At 56.0% G+C, this 13,950-nt stretch overlaps 1 protein-coding gene across 1 annotated transcript; it reads right to left on the bottom strand.

Annotated features, from left to right (window-relative positions):
- Window positions 1–2,756: 2,756 nt before the first annotated feature.
- HOXA11 (homeobox A11) lies at window positions 2,757–5,106 on the bottom strand. Its single transcript, XM_007945626.2, has 2 exons — window positions 4,398–5,106; window positions 2,757–2,989 (listed from the first exon to the last, which is right to left on the bottom strand). The coding sequence occupies exons 1-2, from the start codon at window positions 5,104–5,106 to the stop codon at window positions 2,757–2,759; spliced, it is 942 nt and encodes a 313-aa protein (XP_007943817.1).
- Between the last annotated feature and the right edge of the window lie 8,844 nt (window positions 5,107–13,950).

Below are 13,950 nucleotides of genomic sequence, written 5' to 3'. Positions count from 1 at the left end.
GCAAAACCCCAGCCGGGTTTATAGCGGCGCATTCCAAATATGCAAATTGGCCAGCCCCGGACGGGTTTACGACCACATTGTCACAGCCATCGGAGGATGGGCTTTTATTGGGCTCGGAAATCAAACTGGCGCCCTCTCACCGCCCGCCCGCGAGCAGTCCTCCTGGCTAGACTCTCTCTAGCAACTTACGAGACTTTGGTTAATCTTTAACTATCCCAAAGGAAGGCTTTCCGTAAATCCCGGTCTTCCCTGCCCACTCCTTCCCCCCCCCCCAGGAGGGCTCTTGTTTGGTCTCTGTGTGTCTGTCAACCTAGACATTCATCTTGGGGGGCCTGTCCCACTCCCCTTTTAACTTGATTTCCCCAGTCGCGCCAGTTAGACAAACACACAAACAAATAAACAGAGTGGGGTCTGGGGTCTGGGGTCTGGGGCCTCTCTCCAAATGCCTCTCTGGTCGCTGCCTGGGTGGCTGGTGAGAGGGTGGGGTAGGGTGGGCAACAAAAGGCTCTGGCCTTTCCGCCCTGCCCCTCAAGGTTATGGGTGATGTCCAAATTTAAGGGAGAAGTTCAAAGGCAGCAAACAAAGAGGAAACCAGCATCTTTCTTTCCCCAAAGGAAAAAGGCGGCCTCAGTTGGGAGCTGGGGAGAAAGTGCTCCTGAGAGTCTCTTCTGTCTTGGTACTCAGACTAGCCTCACTCTTTTGTAGGAGACCAGAGGGCACCCCAGAGCCATTCTGTTTGTTTCAGGCCTCCCAGTCCTGAGGTGGGCCAGCCCAGGCTGAGGTTGGACCCATCCTCTGCCAGAGGTTCCATGAAGCCTTCACCTAGGGCTGAGGTCAGTCTGAGGGGAATGAGACCCCACACTCCAGGCCCTGAGGTATCCTGTCCCTGGGACACCCCCAGAGACACACACTTTGCACAAGAACATGAGCAGCCACCCTAGCCTTCTAAGTCTGGTTTCCTCAGTCTCCTCCCCACCCCTCAGAGGCCTGGTCACTTGCCCCTTTACTGGTGAGGGGTGCTGGGGGGGCGCAGTGGTGGAGACATTTGGCAGTAAAAGGTGAGCAGTGAGAGGAATGTCACACCAGAATCCGACACTCAAGTTTCCACCGTCTTTATTTTCCTTGTGCCCGGTCGCCTGTATACATGCTTATACACACATGGTGGATGAGAGAGGAGGACAGGCCAACAAACAGAGCCAGCCACAAGACATTTCTTCACACAGGGAGACAGAGGAGATTCAACCAGAGGGTGTCTGCCTTTCCCAGGCAGGTTCCCAGGCCCTGGCGGTCCAGTTCTCTCTAAGCATCCGCCTAAAGCTTTGTAAATGCAGCAAGAGATTAAAAAGACCAGTCCCCACCCCCCTTCCCTCCCTCTCCAACATCCCAAAGGAAATCAACTAATGGTTAAAAAAAAAATTCAAGCAAAATAGGCTATGGTTCCTTTATTTACAAGTCTTTGAACACCATCCCTGTATGAAGCATACATTCAAATATTCTTAGCAGTGAGTGAGTTTTACGGTGGAATATTGTAAACAGATAGAGCCTTTAAATATTTTCTTCATCATCTCTTTTTCCTCTACATTGCATCTTTTTAAATTTGCTTTGGTTCCTGCAGGGAAATATATATATATATATATATTTATATATAATAATCATCTTTTCAAATATTATCCAAACTGCTCTCTGGCCTTGGGAGGTTCTGAAACCTTCCAAGCGCAGTTCTGGGCTCATGGAGGGCAAAGTGTGAGGCATTGGAACAGGGGTTTTTTGGGGGCTTCTGACTGGGACTGCTGGGCAGGGCCTTGGCCCTGGTATCCCGCTGCCGGACACTGAGCAAATCCGAGTTTCAATTAAGTGTGGTGGAGGCTTTGCCAAGCTGCTGCTCTCCACAGGCATTTCCTGCAAAAAGCGAGCTCCGGCGGCCTGGATACAGCCTCTTGGCTTTTTGACGTCTTCTACCTCAGAATGGTCTGCCCTGAGACCCACACGGCTTCAGGACTGAGTGGCAGGCCAGGACAAGACCCTTGGTTGGTAGGAAGAAATGCCAGGTGGGCTATACAAGATGGCTGATAGGACCCCTGGTTTGTGATAGTGGGCAGCTTGGAGGGGTGGAGGGCCACTACTGCCACCTGGAATAGCATATTTATTTTTTTATTATTATTATTATTTTACATTGATGCTCTGCAGCCCTATCCCACCTCACATCCACCTCTTGGTCCAGTCGCCTTTCACATTGGCTTTGGAAAAGAATCTCAGTGCTATTCCTCACCTCCTTTCCGGGCATCAAGGAATCCTCCCCCTTCCTTTTGCCCATGTCCTGGAGCTGAACTAGGTTTGGGGAAGTGCAAACCTTTCTGATGTAGGAATCCTGGGGGTGGGCAGGCTCCTTGTGGAGGGTCCTGGTTGGGGGTCAGACTCTGGGGGGCCTGGCAGGGGTCCCAGTCACAGGTGGACACCACATCCAGCCCAAAACTCTGCAGGCTCTAAAAAGGCTCTAAAAGTGAACCACCAGGGGTCCCAAACCATTCATTCTAGTTGATGCACAATTCTTCCAGTCCAATTATTAGGAATCTTCTTCACGATTGCCCGGGCAAGTGCCAGGCCACCTCCTGCGGGCCTGCCCCCTGGCAGCCTCCCCTCTTTTGCACATCTCCTCTCTTCAAAAGTCACTGTGTGGTTTGACCTTGTCAAGGGCAAAATCTGCATATAATCTCAGTGTATGAAGCCCCCCACCCCATCCCAGGCAGCCAGGGGCCTTAGAGAAGAGGATTGGCTGAGTAGTACTGTAAACGGTCTCTGTTAATTTTTTTTTCCTTCATTCTTCTGTTCTGAAACCAGATTTTGACTTGACGGTCAGTGAGGTTAAGCATGCGGGACAGTTGCAGGCGCTTCTCTTTGTTGATGTAGACGCTGAAGAAGAACTCCCGCTCTAGCTCCCGGATCTGGTACTTGGTGTAGGGGCAGCGCTTTTTGCGGGTGCGCTGGCCACCTGTGGAGGGAGGAAGAGGCAGCGGGTGAGTCAGGCTTGGGGGCTGCAATTCCACAGCCCAGACTAGGCTCTGGCCCCAGGCACTGAGACCCCTGCCCAGGCCCTCTCCAAGTCTCCCGGGCCCCTGCACTCAGGCTCCTACTGCCGACCAGGGACAGGCTGCACCGGAAGGCTCACCTCCAGATGAAAGCCAGCTCCCTAGATAGCCCCCCCCCCCACCGGGGAAGCTGTTCCCCTACCCCCAGAGCAGAAAGGAAGGCTACTTACAGCTACAGGAGAGTTTGCTCCTCCGAAGCCGCTTTCAAAGCGGCCCTGTGGGTTTTGCCGGCTGCCTCCCGCCCCACCAGACTAAACAAACAGCGGCTTGCCGAAATTTCACCTTCCCGCACCTGGGCGGCACACTCTCGGGCAGTAAAGGCGGCTGGAGCCCCAGTCTGAGCGCGCTGCGGCCATGACTACTCGGCCCTCGTTAACATCTGGGGCGGCTGCCGGGTCTTTGTCAGCGGTGAGCCCTGGCCACCAGTTCCTGCCTCCCCGGCCAGCGTCCTGGCTCCTGGAGGTGGGATAGTGGCAGCGGAAGCCCCTCTACCCCTGGGCCTTCCCCAAGCACAGTTTGCCACCCAGCCACTCTGGCCCCCAGGCAGGGCAGGGGTGCAATCTTAGGTCAGGTGGAGAGAAGGGGAGACCTTCCCAAAGCTGCATGCAGGTTCGGCTTGCTCCTCTTTCCCTAAACCCCACTGGGCACCTTTTAAAAAATTCCCTTTTTGACAGATTGACTAACAACTGTGGGTAACACGCAGTGAGACCGAAGGCGGCACGTAATTGCCACCGCGCCGGAGGAAAATGGCCTCCTTTGGACAAAAAGGCCAACTTTGGGTTAATTTGTTTCTTTTAATATATTGCTCGGGCGAAGCGGGCGACTTTATCGGTTCAACACGCTCCTAGCGCCGTCGTTAAACAGCGATGCCTTTGAATCACGGCCGGCACTAGGGTCCCGGCGCAACACATGGCTTTTATAAAAATCTCAGGATTACCTTGCTATCAAAGGCTCCGGAGCCCTTGCAGGGGGAATTTACAGGCGCCCACCTCCGGCTCCCCGGCCCCGAGCTGGCCCCGCGCGGGGTCGAGCTGCCGGGCTTGGGAGCTGAGAAGGGAAAAAGGGAAAAAAAGGAGTTGGTTTTTTTTTTTTTTTTTTGCAGGCATGCCTTGGCCGGTGGGTATTTCACGGCCAATTTCAGCACTCGCCACGTGATCCCGCCTTTTATAACAAAGTTTTGTTGGGGGAAACCTAAAGGCCCTTCATAAACCTTATATGCTTATAAAACAGCATATAAAAATTTAACAGCGGTGCTGCGCTAGATTTCCAACTCCCCTTTCATAAAGCGCAGGGCGCTGCCTTTATACGTACTGGAGCCGCCGGCCTTGTCCTCAGTGTGGCCGGAAGACGACTCGGGGCTGCTGCTGCTCTCGGGGCGCCGCCGCCGCTCCTTCTCCTCCGCCGCCGCCGCCTCCCGACAGCCGCCGCCGCTGCTGTCCGAACTTGAAGTTGCCGGCACGCCAGTGGCCGCCGCCGCCGCCGCCGCCGCGGAGGTCGCCGCAGTTGCCGGGGGCCCCTTCTCGGCGCTCTTGTCCCCGGGGTAGTCGGAGGAGGCGAGATTTTCCGGGGTGCCGTAGGCCGTCTCGAAAAACTGGTCGAAAGCCTGCGGCAGGACGCCGTTCCTGCCCACGGTGCTATAGAAATTGGAGGAGACGGCGGGGGTGGGGTGGTGGTAGACGTTGGCCGAGCTCTTGGCCAGCACGTCGCCAGGCACGCCGGCCGCGCTGGGCGCCTGCAGGCAGTCTCTGTGCACGAGCTCCTCCGCGGAGTAGCAGTGGGCCAGATTGCTGCGGGGGTGCCATTTAGTGGCGGGCTCAATGGCGTACTCTCTGAAGGTCACTTCGCGCACGGGTTGGACCTGGGGCAGGTTGGAGGAGTAGGAGTATGTCATTGGGCGCGAAGACGGGGTCTGGGGCAGAAAAGAAGGGAGGCTGGAGAAATCTGGACCCGAGACGTAGTAAGTACAACTTGGCAAATACATGTTAGAGGAGCAGGGACCACGCTCATCAAAATCCATCATTGGGCTACCTTGGGCTCTCCGCAGTAGCCGAGCTTAACATGATTCTCCACTGCAGCTGCCTCTTTGAAGCGGATCCGTGAAGTAGAAATTTGGAGACGTAAGCTGACGTGGAAATCTATCCCCATCCTTAGCAGGGAGGTGCTGGTCATGTGACCCGATGTTGAAATTGACAAGCTGCGAGCTAGTCCGGGCCTTTTTTTTTTTCCCCCTTTGCTTCCCCCCACCCCCCTCCTTCCCCGGCTTCCTTTCTTTGTAGCCACCTCAGGGGAAGCAACAGATCGTCACTCGGTGTTCTCACCGAAAGCACGTAATCGCCGGTGTAACTCATGTTGGCTGGGGGGCCTCCCGGCGCGCGACGAGGCTGGGGTGCGCCCCTATCCCGCTCGCCTGCGCTTAGCTGCTTGGTCCCGGCCCTCAAGTGGCGCCGAGGGCGGTGAGAGAGCTGAACCCCCGCCCCCCGCTCCTCGGGTGAGGGATCCCCAGGGCTGGGGGTGGTCGGGTGGGAGCCCGTTGAGCCCTTTGGTCTCCGGAGCCCGTGCTCCCCCGAGTCTCGCGTTCTCGCCCCCTTCTTCGCCCCCTCCCCCTCGCCTCCACCGGCTGGCTCAGGGAACCACCTCTGCCTCCGACCCCGGCCGGACTCCCTTCGGGGGGCCAGGGTTCGCAGCCGCGGATGTGCCGGCCTCGTGGCTTGCCCGATTTGCACGGTGACTCGATTACACGCTCGTATTCATGGCCACTTCCGAAGCGCTTTAGTACCTTCCGTCCCTAAACCACCAACAGCCCGGGGGGCTCCCCCCACGGTTTGTCGAGGATCCGCAGGGCCCGGAAGGGCATTCGTCTCACCCGGGATCCCCCTCTGCCTTCATCCTCGCCGCTGTCCTCACTTCCTCCTCCCCCTGGAGCAGCCTCTTCCTTTGCTGCTCACCGGGATTCGGAGTCACTAGGCAGAGCCAGAGGAACTGGGGCTGCGCCGCTGCGCCCCGGCCGCTGTCTGCCTACTCTTCTGGCGCCGAGGACTCGGGAAACCACGCAGTTGAAGTGAGCCTGAGGCTGCTTTAGAGGCGCTGACATCCGAGGAGCCTTCTCCTGGGTATGCTGCACCTTCCTGGGGGCTCACCAGGTTGCTCGCGAAGCCCGAGGGCTAGAGGAGAGTGGGGGCGGCAAGGAGCGGGTGAGGGCTAGGGAGCGGTGGCTGAGCAATAGGTAACAAGCCTCCACTCTTGTCTTGCAAGGCTTGAGAGTGAAAGACGAGGATGCGCGGGGCAGAAACCCAGACGGCTCGGCGCCTTTCCTAATACTCATCCCACAGAATGAACACAATGCCCAAAGCCAGAGAAATGATTCCCAAACTCCCGCACCTTGGGCAACAGGGATCCCCAAAAAGGCTAGGCTCCAGCAAAAGACAGAGTCAGATGGGAGAGAGGCTGGTGTGCGTGTAGCTTTCTCGGGAGAAGGAAAGACAGAAAAGAAATGGGAAAATGCTCATAGTCCTTCAAGATTGAATGAGCAACGTTTGGGAGAAGCGAAAGGGCACTCAACAGCCAGGCAGAGCCCAGCGCTGGGAGGAGGCCCAGCCCTGAGACCTCCCCACGCTTCTTTTCTTGGAAGGAGCTGAGCTATTGCTGCAGGAAAGTTGCAAAATGAAAAAGGAAACCGTTTCCCTCTTCCCATCCAGGAAATAGCAGAAGGTATTTACATATCTTGGGGGTGATTTAGAGTATAAACTCTAAGATCTTTGGTATTTAAGTGTCAACATCGATTTATTTATTTATTGCTGAGCTGACTGTAACTGACTCACTAACAAATCTAATCATGTATTTCACTAGAAAAGAAATATTCTCTTTGTATATATTTTTTTCCCAAATGATGGCCAACCACTGCATTTGAATACCCACTGTAAATATCAATAATATCAGATAATTACTCTACAGTGGGTAAACTAATTTATTAGCATTAATGTTTATGTGGTTCCCCTCCTCCCCCTTTGCAAGGGTTGCTTATCACAAATCAAGCGACTCTGACATATTGTCTAATGAACTCTTTATTTGGGATTTGCTGCAAGAACTTCCATACTCCTGGAATCCTGAAGAGATGAACTTGAAATTATTTATATGCATCTTCAGCTTAGCGTATTTGTCCACTGTGGCTTGTGCAGAGGGCAACAGTGGTGTGAGTGAGATGGTCCGATGGGAAGGAAGGTTGCTGGAGAAAGGGAGCTGAGACCCCATAAAGCTGGAAGTCATGTTACAGGATCACCCAGCAATGAAGACAAACTTTGATTTCCAGTATCAACCAGCAAGGTGAAAATACTTGTTCCTCCACAGCATCTCTTCCTTGGAGACAGAATGTAAGAGAGAAGAAGAGATGTGCAAACTGAAGAACTTGGGCTGTTCCCTGGCTTGATTCTGGTCATCCCAAACTGCCTCCCCAGCAGCCCACCCAGTCCCCGCCACCCCGACCCTGGAACAAAAGGAATGCCTGAGAGGTTTCAGGGACTTTGCCATAACAAAGGCGCCACCATTGCGGGGGCTCGCCCCGCCCCTGGGTGAAAGCAAACAAATTCTTGCACTTGTATTAGGGCTTTTAAGACCATAATTGAACCCAGGGGCGTCTAGGAGAACCGAAAACAGTTCTAGACAGACCTGTGGTTTTATAGCAGTTTTGGCAGTCAACTTCAGCTTGTGCCTGAGCAGACGGTCGCGGTGGCCCGGCTGCCAGCGGGGGCGGGAGGGGGGATGCCAAAGCAGCCTCCCCAGGCAGCTTGCAGCCCCTCTCCTAATTAGGTTGTTCTCCCCTGGTGACAGGAGAGGGGGTCCCCCAGAAAGGCATGTATGGGGGTGCGCGCTGCTCCGCCGAACCTAAACCTCCTAGTTCCTCCTCCAAGTCCAAGCCGGGAAGGTGCCGGCAGGTCTGGATCCCATGGGTGTGTTCAAGAGACAAAAGCGAATCCCCGAGGAAAGGCTGGAGCAAAGGAAGGTGCTCCAGAGCGGCTGGTGGGATGCTGTAACAGCGGCTCTGGACCCGAGGGTCTTGCAGCCTGGAAGGGGGGCTGGTGGGGGCGCTGCCGTGAAGGTGAACGAGGAAAAGGCTTTTGATGCCAGGAGAAAAGAAAACGCCCGGAGCGGCTTTTAGTTTCCCAGCAGGGACAGGAGGGGGTGCTCAGATCTCCAAGGCTTCGAAATGCTCCCAGGTTTGCCCGCTTCTGCCCCTCTTGCCCAGAATATGCGGCCATGTGCCTCTTTCGCCAGGCAAGCGGGCTGGGGAACCCGGAGGGGCCAGCTCTGAGGACCAGACCAAATCTTGGAGAAGGGGAAGCAGAGCTGCAAGTCCTTGGATTTGACTTTGCTCTTAGCCTAATTATTGACTCTTCCGCTTTGCAGGAAGCCCAACAACCGAGCTGAGTACACTGAGCTGCGGGGAAGGCCCGACTGGGGCTAAGGCTGCCTCGAAAGGCCAAGTCCGACCTGCAATTCTGGAAGAGACCGAGGCTGGCAGGGCTGTGACATTGGCCCTGGCGACTGGTTTCCCATGAGCCGCCCTTTCTCCGGAGCGCCCACAGCGGGCGGCCAGCTCCAGAAAACAGTCTTCGGCGCGCATTTCTTTTATCGTCAACCCGGAACCCCAAGGCTGCTAATGCTGGAGGCCAAAAATGTTTTGGAGGATGAAAAACAAAGGCAGGAAGTGGCGGCGGCCTGACGGTGCGTGTGTGTCTGCGGAGAAGGGAGGGAGCCCTTTTAATCTTTTCTTGTTGTTTTCGCAAACTTCAAGGTCTAGGCGGTCCTCGCAGGGCCGGGCCGCGTTGCTCCTGGCGTTGCGTTTGGAGATGGCCACCTGGCGAGAAGGCCGGCGCCCGCCTGAGCCTTAGCAGGCGGAAAAGGCTAACCAGGCGATTTGGGCTGCAAAACAGATCTAGACTTTCCGAGGCTTCGTTGGATTTGGCCCCAAAGGCATGCGGGGAGTGGGGGTGGGAAGAAGATGTATAACCTCTCCTGGACCCTCCTCCGCGGGCGGAGTGCGTCCTGGCGGGGTAGAGATTCGTGCGCCCTACTGGCCACCAGCCTTCCCGGGCGGGATATCGGAATAAAGTGTGAAGGGGATCCTCTGCCCAGCACTGCTGCCTCCACGTCTTTTTGCAGCCTGAGGGGGGGATGGCGGCTGGAGGGCGCCGGCGGGCGGTGCCCGAGCGGGGAGGCCTCGTGCAGTAGGTGCGCACCGGTACAGTGCGAGGCCTTGTCACTGCGGTTGTTGTGCAGGGGGCGTTTCCTGTACAGTCAGTCATTTGAGCGACCTGAGCTGCAAGGACCATCACTCGGTGGACAGCGTAATGCCCGCTCACTCTTAGGGAGGGTAGAGCTGGGGGCAGGGAACCCCTCCAGACTCCAGGCTTCCAAATCCCAGTTTGGGAGGGCTTCTAGGCTGCCCTCTTGTCTCCTGGCCTGGCCGCTGTCCCGAAATCTGGGAATCCGAAGGCACTTGCAGCCCTTTGAATGCTCTGCAGGTCACCCAGACTGTGAGTGAGAACAACGCTTGGCTGTGGCTCACCAAGTTCCTGCTCCAGCTGGTCGGGTGGTCTTGCAGCCCCTGCTTGGCTCGGCTCATCTCTTCCCTGTCTCTTTTGAGATAATCTCCCTTTCTCTGGAGCTGCCTGCCTCTTGTGACTCCCTTCTTAGGCCAGGCAAGAGCTAAGGTGTCAACCAAGGGCACCCAGCATTCAGGCACGGAGAGGAGGGGCTGTTGGATTCCTAACTCTCCCCCAATTTGTGCCTTCACAGAGCACCTGATCTGGGTCTCTTCCTGCTCCCTTGGGATACTTCTCCTCCAAGACGCAACTGTATTCTTCCTCTCTTCCACTCCTCTCCACCAACACTGCCTCTTTTCTTGGGATCCAGATCCTGCTTTCCTAGACTGGGCAATCTGGATTGGTATCTGGCCTGGGAGGGATCAGGCCCATCCGAGGGGACCAGAGTCTTGCTTTGAAAGTTTACAGTTGTTTCCCGGGGGATGGGCTGATTGCTTAGTGCACTATCAATTTTTTTTTTTTTTTTTTGGCCTCGGCTTGCTGGCTGTAGTTCCTCAGCCTGCAAATGCTGCACCCATTTCTAGAAAGCTACATTGAAGACTATTTTACACTGGTAGACCTTACCCATACACAGGTGCAAGAGCTGGCTGGAGGGTTGGCGTGGCAGTGATCACCAAGGCTCTTCCCAGGGTTGGAGCCCACCTCGCCATTTGGGGGATCTCTCCAAGTAGGCAGTGTGCTGGGGGTACCTCCTTTCTCCATGGCAGCTGGGGAGGTAGGCCATCTGGCAAAGCCAAAAAAGATCTCCCAGCATTTGTTCTCAGGAAACGGTCTATCCACAAATCATGATCCATCACATTGCCAAGTGCCGCCCAGCGACAGTGCTGCGGCTGTGATGAAGTATCAGGAGACACCCTCTATCACTACCAGGTGGAGGCAGGAGCTAATGTGTCCCCTTGGAGAGCCACTAAGCCCGACCCCAAGTTCTGTCACTCTTCCCTAAAACAGGGGAACAGGTAATGCCTTGAACTTGACCTCAGTGGTATCTTAATATGAATTGTAGGTTTGGAAATGCCCCTAAACATCAGTAGAAAGTCCACACCCTTTCTCTGGCCACTGTGTGTGTGTGTGTGTGTGTGTGTGTGTGGTGAGTACAGCACTCGGCTCTGGGTCTCAGACACCCAAGCAATCTAGTTATTATTTAGTTTAGTGGGTCCTAAACTGATGGGAGAAGAGAGGATTTCTTCCTTAGAGAAGAATTATTTTAATTTTTATTGTTGTGGACTACTAGAGAGGATTTTTTTTTCCCCCTGTAGAGGGAGAACAAATGGGGTGGAGGGAGGACTTTGAAGGGTGAAGCTCCAGTTCCCAGTGTCTGGCTTCCATTCTCCCTATGGCCTGAGCCCAAACGAGTTTCCTCAGCTGAGTGTGTCTGTAATAAAGAAGACAAAAGAAGGCAGCCAGGCCAGAAGGCCGCCCTCCAGGTCTAGGCTCCAAAGCTGTGGATCTCAAGAGGCCCCCATGTTCTCAAGGCCTCTTAGGGCAGTGTCCTGCACTCATTCAGTTTCCACTCTGCACCCTTGATGCTTCACATTGCAAGCCTAGAAGAGCAAGCCCTCACCCTTGCCTGGTCCTGCCCTAGGACCTTCCTCCCACTTGCCCTGCCAGGCAGTTCTGTGGTGGACAAAATACATGGAATCCACTCCAAATACATCTTCCCTTGGCCCAGACTCTGTGGTCCACCCCTAGGGAGAAAGCCCAGCTTTTCTGTCTTCTGTGATAAAAAGACTAAGTTACTTGTAGGGTCTCTTTTATTCACCTGGAACAATGGGTAGATAGAGCTTCAATGATCTGCTGACAGCTGGACCCGATGTTGGACAGACAGGCAAGGCCAACTGTGGGAAGAGTAGAGAGGTCCCACTGCTCCAGACCCCACTGAGGGAGTTCTTCGGGCCCCAGAGTCAGGTATCTTTACCTTTGGCAGAGTGCACCTCCCTTCTCCCGCCTAGACTTTTAGGCTGAAGAAGGTCAGCTTCAAAGGTCTCACCGAAGGCCTGGCCAGCACCGAGGGAGCAGGCCTGAACTCAACTCAGGGACCCCGGGAGCTGCTCCCCGGCAGGGTCCTGGCTCCCGGCCCGGCCCCGCCTCTTGTTCCTACCAGGGCCCAGAACGCTGAAGCAGCCACGTCCTCTCCCCTAGGCTTGCAGGCGTTGCCTCTTGCCTGGCTAGGCCTCCGCGGTCTCCAGGTCTTCTGGCTAGGCCTCCGCGGTCTCCACGGTCTTCTGGGTCCGGGCAGATCCCTTTCTTCCGGCATTGGCCGATCGGACTCGGCCTGGGCCACTCTGGGCTGTGGGTACTCCCTGTCGTCTCCAACAGAGTTTGGATAGGGAGAATTGAAAAACAAGAAAGAACCCCTGCCTCCATCCGAGAGTCCAGACTAGCAGAACCCGCTTGCTGCAGGAATGATGGCCCCGCCAATTGTAGGTACTGAGCCTTCCCCCTGACCGAGAAGGCGGCAGTGGCGCCGAGGACTTGACCTTTGCGGTGCGGAGGGGAGGGCGCTCTCTGAGCCGCGGGGAGAGGGACGCTGCTGTATCCAGCTTCTCCCACCCAATAGCAGCCCGGACAACTCACGCAGGCTGCGCCTCTCACCTCCATCCCCCCTCCCATTTTGTCAGTGTCCTCGGCCGGGAACAAAGCCCCCAGCGCTCTTCTCACCACCTCCCTTGTGAGCTTCTGCCACCCTCCTGATCCCTCCGAGGCAAGAAGACTGAGCTAAAGCCAGGCTGTCTAAGGCCCACACCGGCGCGTCTTCACTAGCCAGATCCCGGCCACCCAGAGCCAGGGCCGGGGTTCTACCCTGGGTGCCAGGCGGGCTATGCCCGCGCCAAATCCCTGTGCACCAGCCCTGGCTTCGGGCTGCGAGCAGCGCCGGGGCCTAGAACCGAGTGGAGCGACCGAGAGGCGCGGGCCAACAGGAAGGCCCTAGGCCGCTGACCGGCCTAGGCCGAGGCCCAGATGCAGCTGCTGGGTCCGCAATGTGGCCCTGAGCGGCCAGCGAGCGCCCCGCGCCCATCGCAGCCCCCAGGCCTGGGCTCAGACAGCGGAAGCATTTGCTAGAGCAAAACACGGTTTCTTTTCAGCCGGTCTCTGAGCCCCTTTTAGAGAAAATGCTCCTGTCAAGTTTTATTTCCCGTTGCAAACCACCTTCCACGCTGCCAAGAATTAAGACTGGGAGAGATTAAATACCCGATTATTCTCTTGGGGAGGGAAGGGCGGGGCGGAGAAGGGGGCACCCGCACAGAGCATTCGTTGGAATAGGCTTGTCCCCATCAAATAACCGAGAGGTTCCCGCGAAAGACCGCTCCTGCAGGTTGACGGGGCGACTCGGCCCGCGACTGTCCCCGGGCCTTCAGGGTCCCTGGCCTTCCAGGGTTCCTGGCTCTCTGGGCCCTTCTCTCTGCAGAGTCCTCGGCCCTCAGGGTGCCCGACGCGGGCCTCGGGGATCCACCGCACTGACCTCGGTCTGTGACAGTTCTCGTGGCACACCTTGTCCAGCCCGCAAACAGTCCGAGCGAGGCCGGATCTATAATGGTCTGAGCCTCCATTTTGAGCAGGGGCATCTTTAAGAGACGCGGAGGATTTTGAGCAGCTCCTCTGTCCCCAGGGGTGCGGCAGCAGGCGGTTTCCCTAGCCGTCGGACAGGGCTTCTCCCCCTGGTCCGCATCCCCGCATCTACGGGAGACCCTGAGTCGCTGCCCAACCGCTCGGCAAGGGCTGAGAATCTCCGAGACGTCCTCGACTGATTTTTACCTGGTGGATCCAAGTCTGCAGAGGCGAGACAGAACCGGGCAGAAATGAAAGCCACTGTGGCGAGGCCTTGCTGTTTTCCAGGGGGAATTTTTTCTGCGCCGGCATCTTTTTTCCTCCCTTTAAGATCAAATTAAAAATAGCAAACACCTCACAGGCATTCGGGGGCGCTGGGTAGATGCGTGAGCAGAGAAGCTGCCGAACAGAAATCGGGAATTTTCATAAAGAATGAAACCGGCCGTGATTTACTCGGCGGCAGAGCAGATGAAAATTTGATTAGCGTGCCTGTCCTAAAACCTAGGCATCAATCTCTCCGGCCCGCTTGGGCAACGCTGCATCTTTGTTTATGAAAAATGGGACGTGAGCGACTCGCCGCACATTTCTCTGATTCTCCAGGACTTGGGCTGCTGACACGCATTCGATCAACTTTAAAGGAATGCGCATAAATCAGCGAGCCCCTCACGTCTCCTCTGTCGAGGTCCGCAAGTCCGGAAGGGCGCCTCTGAACCGATCGG

This window comes from Orycteropus afer, unplaced genomic scaffold, assembly GCF_000298275.1.
Source record: "Orycteropus afer afer isolate SDZICR_OR568_19922 unplaced genomic scaffold, OryAfe1.0 scaffold00008, whole genome shotgun sequence".
In the NCBI taxonomy this organism is placed as follows: Eukaryota; Metazoa; Chordata; class Mammalia; order Tubulidentata; family Orycteropodidae; genus Orycteropus; species Orycteropus afer.
This window is presented reverse-complemented; position numbering and strand designations above follow the sequence as displayed.

Coding starts and splice junctions, on each gene's coding strand:
- HOXA11 (XM_007945626.2), bottom strand. CDS start 5,106: ATGATGGATTTTGATGAGCGTGGTCCCTGCTCCTCTAACATGTATTTG. Junction 2,990..4,397: donor GGACAAGGCCGGCGGCTCCA/GTACGTATAAAG, acceptor CTCCCTCCACAG/GTGGCCAGCGCACCCGCAAA.